General features: G+C 45.3%; 1 protein-coding gene across 1 annotated transcript in view; it reads right to left on the reverse strand.

The window, feature by feature from the left end:
• Positions 1-22,039, reverse strand: part of LOC142019997 (protein mono-ADP-ribosyltransferase PARP12-like) — a 46,761-nt gene continuing 24,722 nt past the window's right edge. Inside the window, exons 5-12 of the mRNA XM_075007497.1 lie at positions 20,928-21,051; positions 19,334-19,523; positions 18,683-18,803; positions 9,367-9,463; positions 5,890-5,965; positions 4,358-4,488; positions 2,764-2,915; positions 1-1,062 (exon numbers count right to left, since the gene is read on the reverse strand). Coding sequence (XP_074863598.1) covers positions 755-1,062; positions 2,764-2,915; positions 4,358-4,488; positions 5,890-5,965; positions 9,367-9,463; positions 18,683-18,803; positions 19,334-19,523; positions 20,928-21,051 — 1,199 coding nt within the window. The 3' untranslated portion in view covers positions 1-754. The remainder of the gene's footprint in view (positions 1,063-2,763; positions 2,916-4,357; positions 4,489-5,889; positions 5,966-9,366; positions 9,464-18,682; positions 18,804-19,333; positions 19,524-20,927; positions 21,052-22,039) is intronic.

Raw genomic sequence — 22,039 nt, forward strand, 5'->3', positions numbered from 1 at the left:
CATAGCCAGGCTCCCCCAGCCTCCTGCTCCCGCTCCCACCCTGCTCTAACTCCATGCCAGTGACTCACCAGAGTCACTGCCAGCACTCCAGAGCTGCTGCCACTGCCACGTGCTTCTCCCACCAAGCACTGGGAGGGTGTGCAGAGCAGAGGACGGCACTCCAGCCCACAGCTCTGAGAAGGAGCCACATTTAATGGCTCAAACAGCTATATGCAGCTCAAGAGCCATGGGTTGGCCACCCCTGCCTTAGCTAACAGAGGGCTGTAGGAGGTCACCCTGCTGTAGTAGCAATGATTCACAGGAGGTTCATGTGTGCAACAATCCCAAGGGTACTATTAAATTGCTTGCCCACAAGAAGCCTTGTGCAGACTCTGCCTGGCTAACTAGCTTCAAAGCTAACTCCCCCAAGGGAGAACTAGTGGAAACAAATATTTATTATTTTGAAACCTTGTATGACATCGTAATGACTTGGTTTTCCACTATTTCATGTCATATGACAAGAGTCATGAACATCTGCTAGATTTAGTCAATCCCCCAGAACAGACTAACAATGGGGAGAAACAAGTTAGCCCCACTGGAGAAATTTAGAAATAAAGTCTAGATTTTTAGAAACTCATAAAAATACTATGTCTTTTCTAAAATATCTTAAGATAGCCACTCCCGCTTACTGTTACCAGGAGAGGATGGAGAGTCTAAATATATAAAAATGTACCAAACACATTTTAATTAAACAAAAAACCTCTCCTCAGTTAGGTCAATTCCGAAAATAAGTAGCATATGCACCCATTGACAGAGCATTTACCACTGCCTGGTCCATGTATTCAATTAGATATTCAGGATAAATCTGATGTTTCTCAAAGATGACAAAGATAGATGGGTTTGAAAGGCTATTCACACAGCTGTCATAGAAATTGTTGTTGTCCTTAGCGGGAGGACGAAGATAGGAAGAGCTACCAAGGGTGAAATCCCCCACTAAGACACGAGCCAGAAACATGGTCTTGATGTTTGTGTCTGTCTTGCTATAGTTATCAGAATATGATGCATCCCTTGCAAAATAGCTTCCTGCAGTAGACAAAGATAAAAAGTTGGTAAGATTGCTGGCTTCCTGTAATACAATTATTGGAATTGCAAGGAGAAAAAATAAATTAATGTTTTCTGACTCAAATCAGAAGCAGGTGAAAGATCTGTAGAAGTGTTATATATGTTAGACATCCTTTCCAGCCTAATTAGGTTATTAATGATTAGGTTATTACTACAATTGGATTTTTCACAAAATATGTTACATATTACCAGTGGTTTTCATTTTCTAAATTTCTCTCTCTCTCTTCTGTCCCCATACCCAGCCCACACAGAGCTCATGGTACCTTTTGGAAGCTGGAAATTGAACCATCTTGCCTTTCAAAATATTCTAATTATAAGCAAACCATTGTATGAATAAGATCAGGAATGATGGATTACATGTTTAAAGCCCATTTTGTTTCCCTTGATATGTTGTTCCTTTGCTGTAAATTGGGCAGTGGCAGGAAATGTATCATTTGCCAGGGATGGAAGGAATAGCAAAGCAGAGTGTAGAGACCAATTAAATACCACTTCCCCCTGGGGTTCAGAGAAGACAAGCATGGGTGATGGGGACAAGCAATGCCATGGATTCAAATGAAAGAAAGGGACCTGTGGAGTTGGTGCAGGGTTCAGCTCCACGAATCCACAGCTGTAACAAGGCTTGTCTCCATGCTCTTCCTAATTCCTTCCACTTACATAAACGACTGCACACCCCCCAGCAGCATGGCTGGCTTTAGATGGCAGCTCTGGGACCTCTGAAACAGGAGCTTTCAGGCAACATGCCACACAGAATAGCTGGCCAAGTCCTCCCCAACACACGGGATGGAGAAGAGGGGATAGCCAAGTGATGGGGAAGGGGTTCAGATTCCAAGGCCAGAAAGGACCACTGTGACTATCTAGTCCAGTGCTCATCAAATTTTACATGGTTGCAGCCCCTCCCTTAGTCCTGTCTGCCCCCTCCAGGCTCAGAGGGGGGCTGCAGCTCTGGGGGTGTGTGAACATAGACACACATAAGGGGGCTGGGGCCACAGCTGGGGGCAGAGGTGGGGTCAAGAGCAGAGCCCTTGCTGGGGCTGGGGCTGGCAGGCAGCACCAGGAGTAGAGCTGGGTGACACTCCCTTCTTGCCCCTGGGGGCAGGGTGTTGGTTCAGACCCCAGATGCAGCCCCCCCAGACATTCCTCTGCACCCCACCTTGAGAGGCACGCTCCAAAGTTTGTGAGCCCCTGAGTTAATCTGACCTTGTGCATACACACAGGGTATAGTAGTTCCCCACAATAATTCTTAGAGGAGATCTTTTAGAAAAAACATCCCATCTTGATTTAAACCTTGCCAGGGATGGAGAATTCATCAAACCCCTGGGTAAGCTGTTCCACTCATTAGTTGCACTCACTGTTAAAAATGGGCTAGTAACAGATTCCAGTGCTGACTGGAAGCATTCCCTGGGCGTCTTTATGTTGCCCAGAGTGGAACACCTGAGCCCAGGTATGTAGAAGTGCCTGAACACCAGTTGAGTGTGTGTATGTTACATTGCCACATTCAGTGGCTGATGTTAACATTACCTATGTAAGCATACAAGTAATGCTTAGCTCATAAGAACGCCTCCTTCCTCCACCATTCTTAAGGTCAAACTACTGCTGCAACTACTGTTTGTCTGCAGAAAGTTCTGCTAACCTTGCTTTAGAGAGCACGAGCTAGAGAATTACCTTTGCCGTAAGCTGTCCCATGAAGACCACAGATCCTCCAATCAAAGTTCTGCTGGCAGATGGCATCAATATGCTTTTTACTGGTCCCATGAAATAAGAATCTTTCACTCACATCCTTTCCTCCATTAGTCTTCTGCATTTGCTCTTTCTGCCTGTAATAAAAAGCAAGGTCAAAGTGCCACAGTGCACAGCCAGACAGGTTCTGATGAGGCAGGCACTCAGATTATTTGTGATGGGTGCTTCAGAGGGCTCAGATTTTGCAAAATACTCTTTTTTAAAATTGAGCAATTTAATTCCTTTCTTAAACTTAGCAACTAAACAAAAGTACAATTTTAAGAGGCCTGGTTTAAACAGAAAGAGAAGTGATATGCACCATGTACTCTAATATACGTGTGTAAGAACTTAAAAGGCTCTGACTCTAGCCCAGTGCCTCCAAAATATTTGAGAATAGAAACATTTATCTTCCTTCCCAGCCTGCTGGATAAATACTTGGATGTATAGGTGTGTTGTTGGAGATAATGGTATACCTTGCTGAAGTAAAGCCTATTCAGAGTGGAGTTTGCAGTCATTCTGAACTAGATCTATGAAAAATCTATGCAAAGGAGTGTACCAAACCTATGCTGAGCCAATGGACCAATCACTGTGGGCCCAGGAGGCCACACCCCCTGTCCCTGCTCCACATGATCTTGGTGAAAGAGTCAGATACAAAGAGGCAGCCTGGCTCAGTCAGGGCTGGCTGAGGAGAAAGAAGCATATGTACTATATAGAGGGGCTGGAGATGCACCAGATAGAAGAGCCAGGGAAGCCAGATTTGGATTATGTTGTAAGTGATTTACCAACTGCAGAGACAGATAGGAATGCCAAGCCACTGGTAGCCCAGGAGGTTCATGGGATGCAATTCGTGGTAGGAAGTCACACCCTATATGTAGCAGAAGCTGATGCCTAAACCCTTAGCGGGAAAGATCCCAGCTTCATAGGGCTCTGGGACCTCACACTGTTCATTTGTCCTGTCCTGTCCTGTCCTGCCCAGGGACTGCAGGCTGATTGCTGTGCTGTCCTGCCCAGAGAGCTAGAGCCCCGAATGTATCTGTGTACCCCAACCCAGAGACTCTGGAGCTACTGAGAGCTTGTTTGCTTGGCTCTGCCCAGCGTCCACCATGCAGCATGATCTAATGGATGCCAACTAGACAGCAGGGAGGCCTAGCTTGACAAACAGTGCTCCTCCCTGCCCCAGTCACATTCTGTCATTTACATTGGGAGAGCTCCTTCACTGGCTGCCAGATTTCAGTTCCTGTGGAATAAACTCATGGGAGATAATGCCTCTCCCCCTCTGCAAGCAGTATCCCAAGAAAATGGTCTACTCCCCCAAAAGGCTCTGAATATCAGAGTAACCTCCATTTAGCTCTGCCTCAGCCAGCTGCTCTTCTGGTCGGTGTACATCTCAGCTAAGTTGTGCTAGTAATGGTCAAAGAAGTTCTAAAGCACAACCATGCAGCAGTTTACATGGCTCTCATACTGGCTTATCACACAGGACTCTGAACACAAAGATTAGCAACAACTACTAGAACATGCCAGAGCAATGTTTTACACCTACCACTGATACACTTTCCAAAGAGTTGGGTTCTGGACTCTCTGAATCTGTCGAATTACTGTTTTGGGCATTGTGCGCTGAAAGTCAGCCTGGACCTTCTTGTATTCATCAGAAGAGCTGAGAAGAGTGATCAGCTGTAGAAGAAAATATACATGAATCCAGTGCATATATTTTGCTGGTACTGAGTACTGGCACCTCACCAGCACCAGCCATGGGATTGGCTGGGGATGGGGTTCAAATAGCTGGCTGAGTACTGGCTCCTGGTTTTTTGTTTTGTTTTACAAAAATGCACTGCAATCTCCTATCTTTTACAGAGTCATCACAAATCAGAACAGTATTACTGCTCAAGTCCCGAAAGTGGACCTTAGACCCAGGAAATCAAATTGAGCCTTCCTACTTTTACTAGAAGATTTGTTGATGGTTTTAGGGGGGAATAATGTGAGTTCTTATGTTTTAAATAAAGAGATGTGGAGCCGGGGCACGGGAGCAGGGATGTTGAAGTCTAGAAAAATTTTCTCTTTCCAGTACGTCAGAGCTGGGGGAGGAGGAATTTAGGAAAAGTTCGTCCACCATTTCCGCCCCCCCCATTTCAAATTTTTTAAATGTGAAAAATTTCCACACACGACGAAAGGTTTTGTTTTGTTAAAACCAAAACCTCATAAATTAATCATCTCTCTCCTCTCTATTGCTCGACATTATAATCAGGAACAAAAAAACCCAATTTTCCCCTCCACACCAGATCATCTTTATTGTCCTGCCTTAGCAACAGTACACACTACAGTGAGAAGAAAATCATGTATTCCCACCTGCTCCACCCAAGAATAGGAGTAAAAGAATTTTGCCTTACCACCTGATCAGCTATTTCATATTGTCGAATTTAGTGCCAGTGCCCAAGAATGCACAACTACTTAAACCATAATCCAAATACAAGACAAAGCAGGGGAATGGAGAAGGCACTGAAATATCTTTGGGTGTCTTTCTCCTCTCTTTCATTGCTGGACATTAATCAGACCTTGTCTCCAGGTTAATGCAGCCACTGCTTCTCGATTAGGTCAAAGTCTTGACCCTGCAATTAGATCTGCCTGGAAGGTAACTGTTCTTCTAGGCATCTGAGCCACCACATGTGGCTGCTGAACACTATGAAGACAGCCAGGCAGGAAGCAGACCTCTTAAACACCATCTTCTTCTGTGTCCTCTATAACATACAACTAAAAAAGATCACGCACTGAACTGACCGCTGACACTAACCATCTAATAAAACAGATGGTTTTGGTTCCAAAAAGGTTCGCATCTAGCGAGACACATGGTTGGAAGGAAATGAGGTGGTGATGCTGCTGTCCCCTCGGAAATGTGGTAACACAGAAGGGACGGGGAGGGGCATGAAAGTTTTCTAGCTTCTACTGCAAGAAGAGGTTCTATTAGAAGTTCTCACAAGATGCTGTAATATCCCCAAGTCAGAAGATGTAAAGTCTCTCAAAGGAGAGCCTATGTTTTAGGAAAGCTGTAAGGGGTTAGACAAGGTAAGAGCTCCGTACCTTGTATCCCAGTTCTGGTAAAGCTGATTTGTCCCAGTGAGCTGGAATGGAATCTTCTTGTGGACACTCAAAACCACTGTATGTTACAAGAGGTTATTTTTATTAAAAACAATGTTTATGAGCATTACATTGGAAGAGAGTTTTGCCTAATTCAGAATAAATAATAGCTAACTGAGGATAGGAAATGCTGGAGAATGGCTGTCAAAGACCTATGCTGCAAAATGTGGGAGTGGAAGAGGGTTGCTACATTACCACCAGTATAAACAGGTACTTCAAAACTGCACATACTGTTGCGCATTCATAACATATTCTGTCATTTTATGACAGAACCTCACATCAAACCTCATGTCAGCTAATTAGAGACTGAGGCCCCAAGCCAAAGCACTTTGGTACCTACCTAGCATTAAGCATAAGCAAAGTCCTACTGATTTTGATGGGAACTACTTCTTCGCTTATAGTTAGGCATGTGCCTAAGTGCTTTGCTGAATTGGAACCTGAGCACACAAAATGACAGAGAAGTGCTCAATATCAATTGTTAGTATGCAATGCATTACCAAACTGAATTCAGACCAGCCATACTTTAGTTATAGATCATCCTTTCCTCACACAAACCAAGCATTTAGGTGTTATGTCCCTTTTGTTACCATTAAGCTAACTTTGCTTGGGCCTTTCGTAGTTTTGAGCCCCAGTCTCCAGAAGCTGAGAGGTTATGGCCTCCCTACTGGTGATACAAAATCTATCATTACATATTTCCAATTCCACCTGCCTACACAGGACTAGACCTGATATGATATTTCAAAAGACAAAAGGCAGGGGTTTCACACTGGTATCAGAGCATTATGTGAAAAAATTGAAATGCTGAGCCAATAAGCTTTTTTCTGCCACACATGAATTCCTGTGTTGTTTCATAATACCAGAATATTATTTCCAGCCCCCACCTACCAAAATACCAAGTTCATCATCTTCAAATCCTGCTTGACAGCATCAGAAGCATGATTGGGGCACTTGTTTCACATGCATCACAGTGGTTAGGAAACATTTCACCATCATAAATACCTTGTGTTTTAGTTCTCATTTATATGTATCTCCATCAAAATCACTTACTCAAAAGGGCATGTTTAGCTAAGTTATGGCACTATTTTACTTTAGAAAGTACAAATGCCCATCAGCACTTTACCTTTTACCCCTCCCTCATACTATACTTTGCTGCTTTAACAATGACCATTTCCAGTTTCGTAGTTTCTCAGTTACAAATGTAAGGCATAAAACAGGGGTGAGCAAAGTGGTGGGGGCAAGCCCCGTTGAGGGCGGGGCAGTGTGAAATTTCATAAGGGGGCGCAGCACAATCAGCTGCTAGATCTCATGCTCATCCATCCCATTAAAAATGTTGAAATATGTTACTGATTTGATGTACGTGTATTCACATTTATATACAATGATTAATAAAGTTTTTATATGCTACATACTTACTGTCTTACATACTCCGAAAAGTTTCTGTTTTGTTTTGTTTTCCATATGAACAATCAAAATTTCTATTGGTTTGGATTACATTTAACAAGTTGGGGGAGACTGCTCATTAGAGGGAGGAAAAATGGGGCCTGACATAAAAAGTTTGCTCACCCCTGGCTTAAGGCAAGCCAGAAATTGCAACTTAATTAGGCAGCACCCACAGCTGTCACTTACATTTTCATTAATGACCCTACACAACAAACAGACAGGTGCCAATGAAATCTCCTGACAACATTAAGCTGCAGACATTTTCCAAACTGAGAAGGATCAAAATATTAGATGAGAAGAATTGGACTACCGAGACAGAGGACTAGAGTAATAGAAATTGCATGAAATCCAATAGTGCAGCATGGACAAACATGCATTTTGGAACTTATACGAACTTCAGCTATAATCTAGAGGCTCAGAATGACAGCGAAGACAGATCCGGGTGTATTAGGTGATTCCGAGAAGACTATAATCCACAAATGCAATGCAGCTGTAAAAAAATGATGGGATCTTAGAATATATCAGATGAAGCATTTCCAATAGAGATAGAGAAATACTGATGCCATTTTACAAGGCTGGTAATAACCTGGAATACTGTGTACAATTCTGGTCATCCACGCTCAGGAAAGGTGAATTCAAACAGGATCAGGTACAGAATAAGGCTACTAGAATCAAGGTAGGAGAACTGAGAACCTACCTTACAAAGAGGACATTAAAAGAGTTCGGCTTGTTTAGCCTAGCAAAACAAAGGCATGTGTACGCGCATGCACACACAGAGGGTATCAGGTTTTCCATAAAGTCATTGACCTGAAACCTGCCAATGGGCTTTCCTAGCAGCTCTTTGTAGTTTGTGATTGCTCGATTATCATTTGCTTCTAGCAATGCACAAACTATTTTTAGAGTCTAACTCAGTGGTTAGCAATCTGTGGCTTGCGGACTGCATGCGTCTGCCTAGGACTCCACCTATGGCTCACATGCCCCTGGGTGCTCCCCTTCCCCACTCGTGCACCAGGGCAACAGAACCCCACACTTCCTAAGCCTCTCTGCTCCCTCCCAGCACATTTGCAGGGGTACAGATTGCTTGATTTGCATGCCACCCCTGCACCTCCTCCCTCTCTCCCAGAGCTGGAACTCTGCAAATCAGCTGACTCACAGCATTCCTGCTCTGGGAGACAGGGAAAGGAAAGGGAACAGAGCACGAATCAGGTGATTCACACTCTTCAAAAAAGTGCTATGAGGAAGGGGGAGGAGCAAGTTAAGTGTAGGGACCGTGGTGTGCGTGGCATGGGGGGGCACCGAGGGGGCTGCAAGGCTGCAGGTGGAACCACAGTGGGCCACAAGCTGCTTCAGCCCATTGAAGTAAAGGAGGGCCACTCAAACGGCCCACCCATTACTCCTAGTTGCCCATCCCCAGTCTATCTAGGGGGTGTGCCCTAAGTACCCCATGCTCATCCCCCTCACCCCCACCTCCCCCCCACCCTCCCTTCCAGACACCACACCTCCACCCTCACCCCGCCACTGCCCTTCATTATGGCAACCACCCAAGATCTGGAAAATTCCATAATCTGGCATGGTCTGTTTCCTAAAATAGCCAATTAAAGAGGTTCAAGTGTGGTGCCTAGATGACTCAAATACTTCAAGGCCCCCTTTGTGCTGGCTCCTTTAGTCATATTATGGGAAAGGCCTTGCTTCCAAAGAACTGACCTCTCCCGCTTCTCTGTATGCAATCGTTTTCATCTTGATCCAGCCTCTCTTCAGTCAGGCAGGGAGCGCAGGATCCACAGATACAGCCATATCTAAATTTGTTTCCACTTCACATACCCTCCTCTCTTTCCCGCCAAGAGTATCAATTCCTCTTAGGATTGCCTTAAAAGCATTATTTTCACGCTTGCTTACTATTCATTCACCCCCTGCTAGACAGTGCAGTGTACTGCATGAATACATATTTATGCACCTCAGAGTAGAGAAGTTCTAATTTACCTGATTCTCCGTTTTTCCACATCTTGCGGAGAGACGAATTTGGGTCTCCTGCAAACTTCTCTCTGCGTCTTATAGCGAAGGTTTCTCTGGTTCATTGCTGAAAACACAGCACAGATAGCAAATTTTGATTTCAGCAACTTTCATATTCAGGGCAAAATTCTCCATAAAGACTCTCTGCCAAGACTGCCACCAAACAATGCCAGTGACCAGCTCTTACAACATGCAGAAAACTCCCATTTGAGTCACTGACTAGAGTAGCCAAGATCTACCATGTAAATCAACGAAGTTACACTCCAATTTTGTATAATTTTCCTCTAAAATCTAGAGGAAATGACAGACATGTCACTTCATTTTCCAGAACCATAGAAAAAATGGACGTATCATAGGCAGCAGCTGTGGCAGCATCCCCACACTCTTCTGCTAATGTGCTTCAACCTTCACCTGGTTGGATCAACTCTACAGAATGGATACTTGCAATCCTCCTACTCAGGTTTCAGCCTTTCCCTTAAGACTGTCTACAAAGGTGACAATGTATGTGGACACTGCTCTCTCCAGAGAGCTCTTCCTGTACTATTATGTCTTCAAACAGGCTGCTAAAACAGCCACCAAAGGGTACTAGCTTTCATTGACTGATGACATGTGGTGGCCTGGATTTTATCCAATGACCTAGGAATGAAAGACTACATGAAATCTAACAGCACGGCTATGATGCTCCAGTTATTGTCGGCATAACCCCATAATGCAGACACTACACACAGTAATGATGGAAGGGCTTTTCCCTCCACTGCTGCAGGTATACAGCCTTCTCAGTGAAAGTAGCATCCTTCTGTCAAGCTAGCTGCAGCTAGGTTTGAGGTTAAGTCAGCAAAATTATAGCTCCCAGAAGCATGAGCCTAAATTATGTACGTACACAACCTTTACATTGCATTTAGTGTCTTTAAACAACAACAAAAATAAAAACCGAAACCTTGTTTATGGAATATACGCTGGAACACATTACACCTTATACCAGCAGTTCTCAAACATTAGCAACCCAAAAACCCCCATCTGAATTTCAAGGGGTTTGGGGAATACCAACACCACCCCTCTCTCAACCCTTACTGTGCCCCTGTAATGGGGGTCAGGGGTCCCCAAGCACTGCACCACCTTCACCGGCAGGAGTGACTCTCACTCAGCAGGTAGAACAGAGAGTTTAGTAGTTGACAGAAGCACAGCTCAGTACAGAGGTGTCAATACAGCTGGCAGAGACAGTCATTCCAATCCATGCTGGGGAGAGGAGCCCAAGTGGTGCCCCATCTGGAGTCTAGCTTCCCCTCAGCCCAGGCTGGCTGCCTTTCCTCTGTCTCCCCTGCTACCAACTGCCTCCTCCAATTCAAAACCCAACTCGGCTCCTTCCTACTCTTTGTTCAGGGACAGAGGTGTTACCTGGCAGCTTAGGTTACAGCTGTAGGGGGTCATCCTTAGCCACAGTGAGCTGCTCTGCCTGTCACACACACATCCAGCCTGACTCTCACAAACACACCCCCAACTCCATCGCATCATAGCAACCTCTTCCTGGTACACTGGATCCTCTGGTGTCCTCCGAGTGGGACATTATGGGGTAGTTACAGCAGCCTGTGCCCATACTTTTGGGGAACCACCAGTTGCTTCTGGACCTCCCATGGCTCCACTTTGCACATGGGAACCCATTCCCAGTACAGGAATCCCTTCTTCCACAGGAATCTCTTCCTGCAGCCATCCCCCAGTGGTGGGGTGGGGCTGAGCCTGGCCAGTTCCCTCCCCTCCTGCCAAGGAGGGATCTCTCTGCAGCTCCGCCTGGAATTCCTCAGCCAGGGCAGGGGCAGAAGACACTTCCCCCTCCCTGCCTGGCTCCAGGACCACCGGCCTGTGAGACCCGGCTTATGGGGGCCCTCTGCCTCCCAAGGTAGGCCCCTGTGGCCTCTGTGGCTTCAGCTGGGTATCCATCCCCGAACCTGGGGAGAGCAACCCGCCTCCTTCGGCGGCAGGTCAAGACCAGGGCCTGAGGACGTTCACCTGGCCAGTGCTCCAGATCAGGCCCCCATTACTATATCAGCAGGCAAATGGCTGTGCATACCCACCTCCTTGGGGCCTTCCTTACACCTCCACTTCAGGTGTACCCTTGCTGTGGGCACCTTGAAAGGGGTCCTGTCAATTCCCGTTACAGTCAGGTAGGAATTGGGCATCATCCAGTCCGGTGCCACCAACCTGGGCCGGGCCAGCGTCACATCCACGCCCATGTCCCAGAACCCTGTGGCCTTCTTCCCATCCACCTTGAGGGGTATGAGGCACTCGCTCCACAGAGGCAGCCCCGCCCCCACTCTGTAAACTGAGCCCAGTGCATTTGGGCCCCCCAAGGAGATAGTCTGTGGAACCAACTCATTCCAAGCTGAGGACACACTGTCAGCCCTACCTGCCCAGGCCGCCACCCCCTCTGGTTGCTGGGACTCCACCCAGCTGATCCCAGGAGCCTCTGGCCTGCTTATTCTGTCTGTGAACTTGGGGCACTGGGCCTGTCTATGCCCCTTCCACCCACAGCGATAACAGCCCAGATCTTGTTGTGTCCCTCAGGCCAGCTGCTCCGCCCAGACCCTGGCTGGCCCTCTGGAAGATGGATGGCTGGCACCTCTTTCCTGGGTTTGCCCCATAGGTGATCCCCTCTGTTGTACAGCCAGGAACCGTTCTCTTAGGGACTCCTTTTCTCTTCAGAATTCCCTGCCCCCCGGGGGTTCTCTTTCAAACCTGGGCCGGCTGTCTGTGAACTCATCCACCAGCTTCCCCGCACTGAGTGAGTCCTCAGGTCAGGAGGGCAGGCTCCATAGAACCATTCCAGGACCATCAGCTTGACCAGGCCCTCGAAGGTCTGGGGTCCCTTCCCAAACACCCACTTGTGCTAGTACTGCATCAGGTGGGAGGCCAGGTCTACATAGATCTCCTCTGGCCTCTTCTGTGCCTCCTGGAACTTCTTCCTGTATATCTTAGGGGTCAGCCCAAACTTATGCAGCAGGGCATGTTTGACCCGTCCATAGTCCCCGGGCTGCAGCCCCTCCAGCTGGTTGAGCACCGCTGCAGCCTTCTGATCCAGCAAGGGGGTGAGCTGCAGGAGACATTAGGCTGGGGGAACCTTGTGCAACTCGCAGGCTTGCTCAAAGGAGGTAAAGAATCCATCCAGGTCCCCCAGGTCCTCACACTGGGCCAGCACGTGCATCTCAATGTGACTGGCCATCCCGGGCCTCCTGGCCCTCTCCCCGCTCACCGCAGCCAGGGCATCTTCGCGTCTCATCTCCGCCATGGTCTGCTCATGCTCCCGCTCTTGTTCTCTCTCCTCCCACTGTCTCTCTTGTTGCTGGCGCTCATGCTCCCACTGTCTCTCCCGTTCCTGGGCTTCCAATTCCTTTAATCGCACCTCAAGCTCCAGCCGTTGCAGCTCTGCCACAGGGGACTCTGTCTGGGATGGAGCACTGCTAGCTGAGTGTGACCTCATGGGCACCACGTTTGTCTGACGAAATCCAGCCCCACTTCTGCCTGAGAACCCAAACCGCTCCCAGGGGGTGAACAGCTGCTTCCTGCTGGGACAGGATCTGACCCCCCGGATTGGTCATTCTCTTCCAGTTGGCCAATCAGCTGGGCCCTTGGTCGCCTTCCCCACAGTCAGGCCCCTCTCTCTGCACAGCCCCACAAGGTCTGCCGTCAGGAGTCGTGTGTAATCCATCTCCCTGACGTCCCCACCAGCGTGCCAACTCACTAGCCGAAGCTGCAGCGCCACCTGGCTCCCAAAAATCGCTTTGTTCTGCCTCCAGCACCCCTGGCTATTGTGAGTCTCCTTCCTTCTACTTTATTCAGTCAGTCACTGCTGGAAGCCCATCCATGGGGTGCAGTGCATCCCATGCAGCTGCCGGTGTAATGGGGCTCAGGGGTCCCCAAGCACTGCACCCCCTCCGCAGGCAGGAGTGACTCTCACTCAGCAGGTAAAACAGAGAGTTTATTAGTCAACAGAGGCACAGCTCAGTACAGAGGTGTCAGTACAGCAGGCAGAGACAGTCATTCCAACCCATCCTGGGGAAAGGAGCCCAAAGGGTGCTCCATCTGGGGTCTAGCTTCCCCTCAGCCCAGCCTGCCTGCCTTCCCTCTCTCTCCCCTGCTACCAACTACTGCCTCCAATTCAAAACCCAGCTCGGCTCCTCCCTGCTCTTTGTTCAGGTCAGAGGTGTTACCTGCCAGCTTAGGTTACAGCCCCAGGGGGTCGTCCTTAGCCCCAGTGAGCTGCTCTGCCTGTCACACACACACATCCAGCCTGACTCTCTCACACTCCCCTCCCCACTCCATGACAGTCCCCTTTACTGAGGCCACACACCTGCCCCTCCCCTTTGGAGTCCTGCCCCCCACTCACTCCTCCCTCTGTCACTTTCACCAGGCTGGGGCAGAGGATTGGGGTGCAGGAGTGGTTATGGGATGTGAGCACTGGCGGGTAGCTGGGCTGCAGGAGTGTGTGAGGGGTCTGGTCTCTGGGAGGGATTTTGGATACAGGAGAGGGTTCCAGAATTTGAAGATGCTTTGTAACAAATTATTTTAAAGGAAAACAGCTCCCATTCTGCATCATGTTCTCCACCAATACAGTGACTTTTAGAAAGGGTGAGATCATCGTTCCCCATTTTTTATTTATTTTAAGATGAAAGTTTCAGTTGTGTTTCCCATTCTGATCAAAATTCTATTTATTTATTTGGCTTACAACTGCAGCCTTCAACTTCCTGATCAGAATGGGAAACGCAAGTGAATTTTTTTGGTGATGCAAGACGCAGAACTAACAGAGCTGTATGACCAGACAGCCAACTCCATCTTCCCCCATGTGCACACCTTTCCTAGAGCAGGAGGCAATCCAGGAAGAGAAAGACAGCATGTCAGGGATAGAAACAATGAGGCTGGGGAATTTATAATCCAGCAATTCTGCCCTCCTCATTACCACGGGCTCAAGTTAGAACAGGTGTGAGGTCGACCTTAGACCATATCGGGGCCAAACCAAGCCCTAGCTGACACTCTTAAGGGTCATGTAAGCCATGGCCAGCACAGCGATAAACTTGTCCTGTGGTGCCTACTTTACTACACAGATTTTTCCAGAGTTATCCTCTTATCAGGAGTCTATACCCTATCTGACCCAGTAATGTAACCGTGACCAGTTCATACCCACAAATGGATGTAACCCTCTCCAACCAGGTTTTAAAAGGGAATGGACTCTCTCATTCAGGGAGCCAGAAAGAGAAAGAGATTCTATAAAGAAAATCCCAAAAAATTGTTAAGCTTGTGGAGTCAACTCAGAGTGAAGGTTACTGAATTAAAGTGCCCATAAAAAAGCCAAATCTCAGAAAGTGATGTAGGTAGGACTTCATACTCTCTTCAGAGCAGGATGGGACCTCTACCCTGCTTTACAGCCTAACAGATGACTTCCATCACAACTTCCAGAAAGGAAGTTCATGTTTCCCTGCTGCCTGTTTTTGTAAGTAGAAATCAGTGGTAGCAGAAATGCAAGACTAGTAATAGTGAATCTGAGTGATCAGTCCAGGTTGTTTGTGCTTCTTCAGGTGTAGAGACAGCAAGTCTGGGAAACACATGAGAAGGGGATTAAATTCTCATAAAAGAGGATAATTAGTGGTCTTACTTAAAGTTTGCATATATGGTCACCTTGGAAGTGGTGCTTAAGTCCTGACATTGTTAACACACTATTTTATCCTTCTCAGACAGATAGAGCCATGGTCTGGCCACTGTCCTAGTAGCCTACACTCCAGCTCTTTTGGATTCCAGAGCTGCCCATTGGTGGCTACCTTAAGTGAGGGCAGGTATTGGTACTGTTCCAATTTACAATGGATGTCATGCTAGCCTCTGGAACAAACCGGAATCCTGGAGATGCAGATGTGGCATGAAGCCACAGCTTCTGTCCTGTGCCCTGCAACAGATACACAATCTGGCCTGGAGAATTTAAGACTCTTCTCAAACCTCAAACTAGATTAATGGAGAATACTGAAGAGATCACAGAATCACAGAAGAGTAGGACTGGAAGGGACCCTGAGAGGCCATTGAGTCCAGCCCCCTGACCTCATGGCAGGACCAAGCACTTTCTAGACCATCCCTGAAAGCCATCTATGTAACCTCTCCTTAAATATCTCCAGTGATGGAGATTCTACCACCTCCCTTGGCAATTCGTTCCAGTGTTTGATCACCCTGACAGTTAGGAACTTTTTCCTAATGTCCAACCTGAACCTCCCCTGCTGCAATTTAAGTCCTTTGCCTCTTGTTCTATCCTCAGAGGCATGGAAGAAAAAGTTCCCTCCCTCTGCCTTATGACAGCCTTTTAGATACCTGAAAACCCCTATCATGTCCCCCCTCAATCTTCTCTTTTCCAAGCTAAACAAGCCCAATTCTTTCAGCCTTTCTTCATATGTCATGTTCTCTAAACCTCTGATCATTCTCGTTGCTCTCCTCTGGACCCTCTCCAATTTCTCCACATCCTTCCTGAACTGCAGTGCCCAGAACTGGACACAATACTCCAGCTGAGGCCTAACCAGTGCAGAGAAGAGCGGGAGAATGACTTCTCGTGTCTTGTTCACAACACACCTGTTAATGCATCCTAGAATCATGTTTGCTTTTTTTGCAACAGCATCACACTGTTGACTCATATTTAGCTTGTGGTCTACTATAACCGCTAGATCCCTTTCTGCTGTACTCATTCCTAGGCAGTCCTTTCCCATTCTGTATGTGTGACACTGATTGTTCCTTCTTAAGTGGAGTACTTTGCATTTGTCCTTATTAAACTTCATCCTGTTTACCTCAGCCCATTTCTCCAGTTTATCCAGATCCTTTTGAATTATGACCCTATCCTCCAAAGCAGTTGCAACCCCTCCCAGCTTGGTATCATCTGCAAACTTAATAAGTGCACTTTCTATGTCAATATCTAAATCGTTAATGAAGATATTGAACAGAACCAGTCCTAAAACAGACCCCCACAGAAACCCACTAGTTATACTTTTCCAGCAGGATTGAAAACCATTAATAACTACTCTCTGGGTACGGTTATCCAGCCAGTTGTTCACCCACCTCATAGTAGCCCCATCTAAGTTGTATTTGCGCAGTTTATTGATAAGTATATTATGTGAGACCATGTCAAATGCTTTACTGAAGTCTAGGTATACCACATCCACCGCTTCTCCCTTATCCACAAGGCTCGTTATTCTATCAAAGAAAGCTATTAGATTGGTTTGACATGATCTGTTTTTAACAAAACCATACTGGCTGTTCTCTGTCACCGTACCACCTTCCAAATGCTTGCAGACGATTTCTTTAATTACCTGCTCCATTATCTTTCCTGGCACAGAAGTTAAGCTGACTGGCCTGTAGTTTCCCGGGTTATTCTTGTTCCCCTTTTTATAAATGGGTACTATATTTGCCCTTTTCCAGTCTTCTGGAATCAATCCCGTCTCCCACGATTTTCCAAAAATGATTGTTAAAGGCTCAGATACCTCTTCTATCACCTCCTTGAGGATTCCAGGATGCACTTCATCAGGCCCTGGTGATTTGCAGACATCTAATTTTTCTAAGTAAATTTTAATTTGTTCTTTTCTTATTTCAACTTCTAAACCTACCCCTTTTTCACCAGCATTCTCTATGTCAGGCATTCCTTCAGATTTCTCAGTGAAGACCGAAACAAAGAAATCATTAAACATCTCTGCCATTTCCAAATTTCCTGTTACTGTTTCTCCCTCCTCACTGATCAATGGCCCTATCCTCTCCTTGGTCTTCCTCTTGTTACCAATGTATTTGTAAAAAGCCTTCTTGTTTCCCTTTATGCTTGTAGCTAGTTTGAGCTCATTTTGTGCCTTAGCCTTTCTAATCTTGCTCCTGCATGCTCGTGTTGTTTGCCTATATTCATCCTTTGTAATTTGTCCTAGTTTCCATTTCTTATATGATTCCTTTTTTATTTTGAGATCATGCACGATCTCCTGGTTAAGCCAAGGCAGTCTTTTGCCATGTTTTCTATCTTTCCTACGCAGCGGGATAGCTTGCTTTTGGGCCCTTAATAATGTCCCTTTGAAAAACTGCCACCTCTCCTCAGCCGTTTTTCCCCTCAGTTTAGCTTCCCATGGGACCTTACCTACCAGCTGTCTGAATTTACCAAAATCTGCCTTCCTGAAATCCATTATCTCTATTGTACTGTTTTCCCTTCTACCCTTCCTTAGAACTGTGAACTCTATGATTTCAAGATTACTTTCACCCAAGTATCCTTCCACTTTCAAATTCTCAATAATTTCCTCCCTATTTGTTAAAATTAAATAACAGCTTTCTCCCAGTAGCTTTTTCAACCTTTTGGAATACAAAGTTGTCTGCAATGCAATCCAAGAATTTATTGGACAGTCTGTCCCCTGCTGTATTAGTTTCCCAACATATACCTGGATAGTTGGACATTTATTATTTTGTTACACAATAACCTTCTGCTAAAGCATGAGGTAATGACTGCCTGGAACCTATGCCAAACCTATGTTCAACCAGGAAATGGTTTAAAAACACAGAAACCACCCCCTCCACACCCACCTCTTATTTAAGCCCAATGGCTGACTTGCTGTAAAATGACATTTGGGATGTGAAACAGACAAAAAGACAGATGGAAGAGATTAAACAGTGCCAAGCCTACTTAACAATAATTTAAGCAGTGGTGGGAGCTGTAGGTAAGCAGCATTTAAGATTTACAATAAATAAATAAATAAATAAATAAAATTTATTTTTAAAAATACTTTCTTCTCTTAAACCAGTTTTCAGGTTCCCTCAATTCTGGTTTGCAGTCTTTTCCTTAAAGCTCATCATTTGCCACAATCAGAATGAGATATCCACAGGGAAGAAAAGACTGAGCAAGTTCTCAGGCTTCTTTAGTAGCAGGTAAGGGAAGCAATATTAACTGAAGTAGTCTTCTTCTAGCTATGAACCTGTTAGTAAAAGGAGGTTGGAAGCAGGTTTACAGATTCTTCCATTACACTCTCAGAGTTTGTGTCAAAGAACAATGCAACTTTTTACGAAGTCAGCTGAGTTTTGTGGTGCAGGCTTTTTTTTTTTTTTTTTTTTTTTTAAAAAGAATACCTAAAAGACAGGTTCTACGCAAATAGACACATGAGTTTATTCAGGGTGGCTGGCTCTGGTACTGAGACCTCTAATGGCTGCCCTTTTCCCTCTGATCACCAAGAAAGATTAGCATCCTAACTTCTCCTTAGTAACATAGTTTACACAACATATCAGAGTAAGAAACAAACACCCAACATACCTTTAAAGTCAAGTTCATATTCATGTCTCCCAGCTTTGAACTGCAATATTGGAGACCCTTTTGCAAGATAAGCATTTTCCAGATCACTGCTGCATACAGTAGAGGCAGCATGGTCTTCATCCTGCCAGGTCACACCAAAGAAGAAGGATTTTTCTTAATCTTCTTAAAATGAGAAAGTGTAGCATATTTGTTCGATGGCGACTGTAGCCTGCAAAGGCCTGCGTACTACTGGCCTTTAAAATAAGGGCCCATCCACCACCAAGCAGACAGAGAAATCTTTTCCAACTGCTTAGATGGAGATGAGAACATGAAGGGGAAGAGTGCTGCCGAATTTGGAACGTCAAGACATACTGCAGAAAGGTGAAGGTTAAATTTCAAGCAATGAAAACAGGTGGGAATACTTGTCACCCATTTCAGACAATGCACAGAACAGATGTCAATTGGTAATAAAACTTTCGTCACTACTGACTGCTCCTGTATTCGAGCCACTGAACCTAAAAGTGAAACTCTCCATAGTCCATTACTAATCCTCTGAGCCCAAACCTGACTGATAGACTATTAAAATAAAAAAGACAGCCCATGGAGCTTCCAGTAGTTTCCACAGATTTAGTGCAATAGTACTGGGGAGCTGCCTTTCATGTACAAACTTACTTCTGTTCCATATTCACACCACACACCATATTCGTCCTTCCAGTACCAGAGCCAATCTGTTGTAAGAATGAAGTGAGGGGGTTTGGTCACAGATGATGCTGTGGAGAGGCGCCTAACTTTGGTGGAGCCATAGGTCATGTTCTGAAAATTTACAGTCTGCAAGCCACTGCCAGCACTGCTGTATGAAAACCTGTGTGAGGACCAAAGAGTTTGAAAACAAAACAAAATTTAACAATCGTTTGACCATACTCACAACTTCTGAGTCTGAGATCCATAAAAATAATACCAAATATTACACGGGGTGTCAAAGAAATACAAGGGCCTCCACAAGTGGAGTGCAAAGATACGATTCTTATAACAATCGCTATTTACTCCTCCCACTGCCCTGATGGTGCCAAAGTTGAAGACATAATATTGTAAGTCCATATAAAATCATAATTTAAGAGAACACAGTGGTTCTTGAGTCAGACATAAAATAGGCATGTGTAAACTTCACATACATATCTGTAAATTTCTTAAATTCTTACTTGGAACACCGCTTGCCTTTTGATCCCTCTAAAGCAGAAACAGAAGACTGTTGATCACTCATTGTTTTTTGTGACGTGAATTAATGGAGAACCTCAAAACTAATTTTTACTTATAACTTAAACCAGGCTCTGAATAACTTCTGAACCAGCATAAGGAACAGCTAACCAACAGCTCTGTTCATCAGGGGCTCTAATTCCCTCTTTACCACTTCCAGTGCTTAGTGGCCACTAGCCATAGACATGCACACTGGGAAACAGAACTTCAATGGTTTCATCCAAAAGTTCATCATCAGTACAGACGCAAGAGCATCTCTTGACTGTTGCCACTGTTCTTTTTTCAGGCCATCAACCATTAGAAGCTGAGACCATGCAAACACAGTAGGAGGAATGACAGCACTTTTTACGGATGTGGCCCATATACAAATTTCAGTACATTGTGCTACATATTTGCATATTTGTATGTGTCTCCTCCAATATCTTCTTTGCACTACCATAACAATTCCAAAGCTTTCTGAAGTTACTTCCACCTTCATAATTGCTACTTAGGCGCCGCAGCTGTCTCTCTCTTCCTCAGCTCTATTCTTACCACATCTCCTACCTGCCAGGACTCCTTGCTGAAATAAAAAGACCTGTGTGCTACCTAAGATGATACAACAATGGTAAAGGAGAAGCACTCTATCATAAAGATAGGCCTGAATCAAGGCAAGAGCTAGTCAAAGCAGGAAAATTTTCAAAAATATTTTAGTCTGAATTGTTTTCAATCAAAAGTTTTCCCACCATCTGCTTTGTAAATAATCCATTTGTGCAACAGTGCAGAGCAAAAAAAAGCAAGTTGGCAAAATCAGGTCTACAGCATAACCTATAAATGCCCAGGATGGATCCCAAGGAGCCAGATACAACAGCTGGTACAGATTTTCTATGCTCATTGCCTTCACTAACTAAAATGAATCTGTTTAGGCACTGGCTTTAATGGAGCTGTGTCAATTTATACCAGATAAGGAGCTAGCTCAATATTTCACACTCAGAGGGAAAATGCCAAACATTAGTAAATTACTAACAGTTTATACCTGCTATTACTGGGGTCACAATATGCCTTTTCAATTTTTTCCATATCCTTCAAGTCCTTCCACTGGGCACCATCCAAGACCTGCCATCTATACGGCAAGTGAAAATGAACTCTGATACACTTATCTAAAAAAGCAAAAGTGAAATGAAGCCGCATTAGTACTACGGTCTAACACATGATGATTTTTCTGGGGTATGTGTATTGGAATCTAATACTTGTGGAAGTGTGAGGCATACACCAATAGAAAGTGTGCATCCACTGACTAGATATGGGATGGACTTTCCAAACAAGCTTCCATATGCTGGCTAGCCAAAGTGATTCAGCTGTGACCAAGAGGGACTCCCTCTTCTGCCCTCACAGTATAGTTTAAGTTACATTTCCATTGCATTCTCTGCTTGTGTTTGAAGACTATTATTAAGGATGTAATTGTGTTGATGGGCTTGCATGTGTGTTTGCTCTAAACCTATATGGTCATTTGTTTGCTATGAACTCAGACCCCTACAATGGAATCCATTTTTTCCCAGCTGAATAGATTACACTGATGGTCTTATTAACAAGGCCTTTGAGAGACCCATTTAGATTCCCAGAGCTAATATCTGTTACTCCCAATGCTGTTCAAACAGTCTGGTCTTCTTTGCCACTGTGATGATGGTAGACCAGGTGCCAGCACATGCTAAGGCCCATAGATGTCGACCAAATTCTGACAAATACCATGATGGACTCTGTATTAGTGTTCTTAAAATAGGTATTAGTTTTAAAAAGTGTGTTTAGTGGCTAGACTTTATGAAATAATTGTAAGCTGCTGTATATATTAAGCTCACTTATAACATGGGGTACGGATTTTATAAGATAATATTAATTTGTGTTGCAATCCTCTGTGTAAGTCAAAGAGAAAAAATATTCAATCAATGTAAAATGCTGACTTTCTACAGTAGGTGTTAGAACTTGCCTACCAAGGCGGCTCACTGAAACCAAGCGATCCATTGGTAAACATCAAACAAAACTCTGTTAACTGCATTCCTCCCCTAACCTCAAAGAGAGGAGATGCAAACATGAACTCATCCCACCAGCTTGAAATTCCAGAGGTCGGGCGGGGGGGGGGGGGGGGGGGGG

Source organism: Carettochelys insculpta, chromosome 1 (genome assembly GCF_033958435.1).
Source record: "Carettochelys insculpta isolate YL-2023 chromosome 1, ASM3395843v1, whole genome shotgun sequence".
NCBI lineage: Eukaryota > Metazoa > Chordata > Testudines > Carettochelyidae > Carettochelys > Carettochelys insculpta.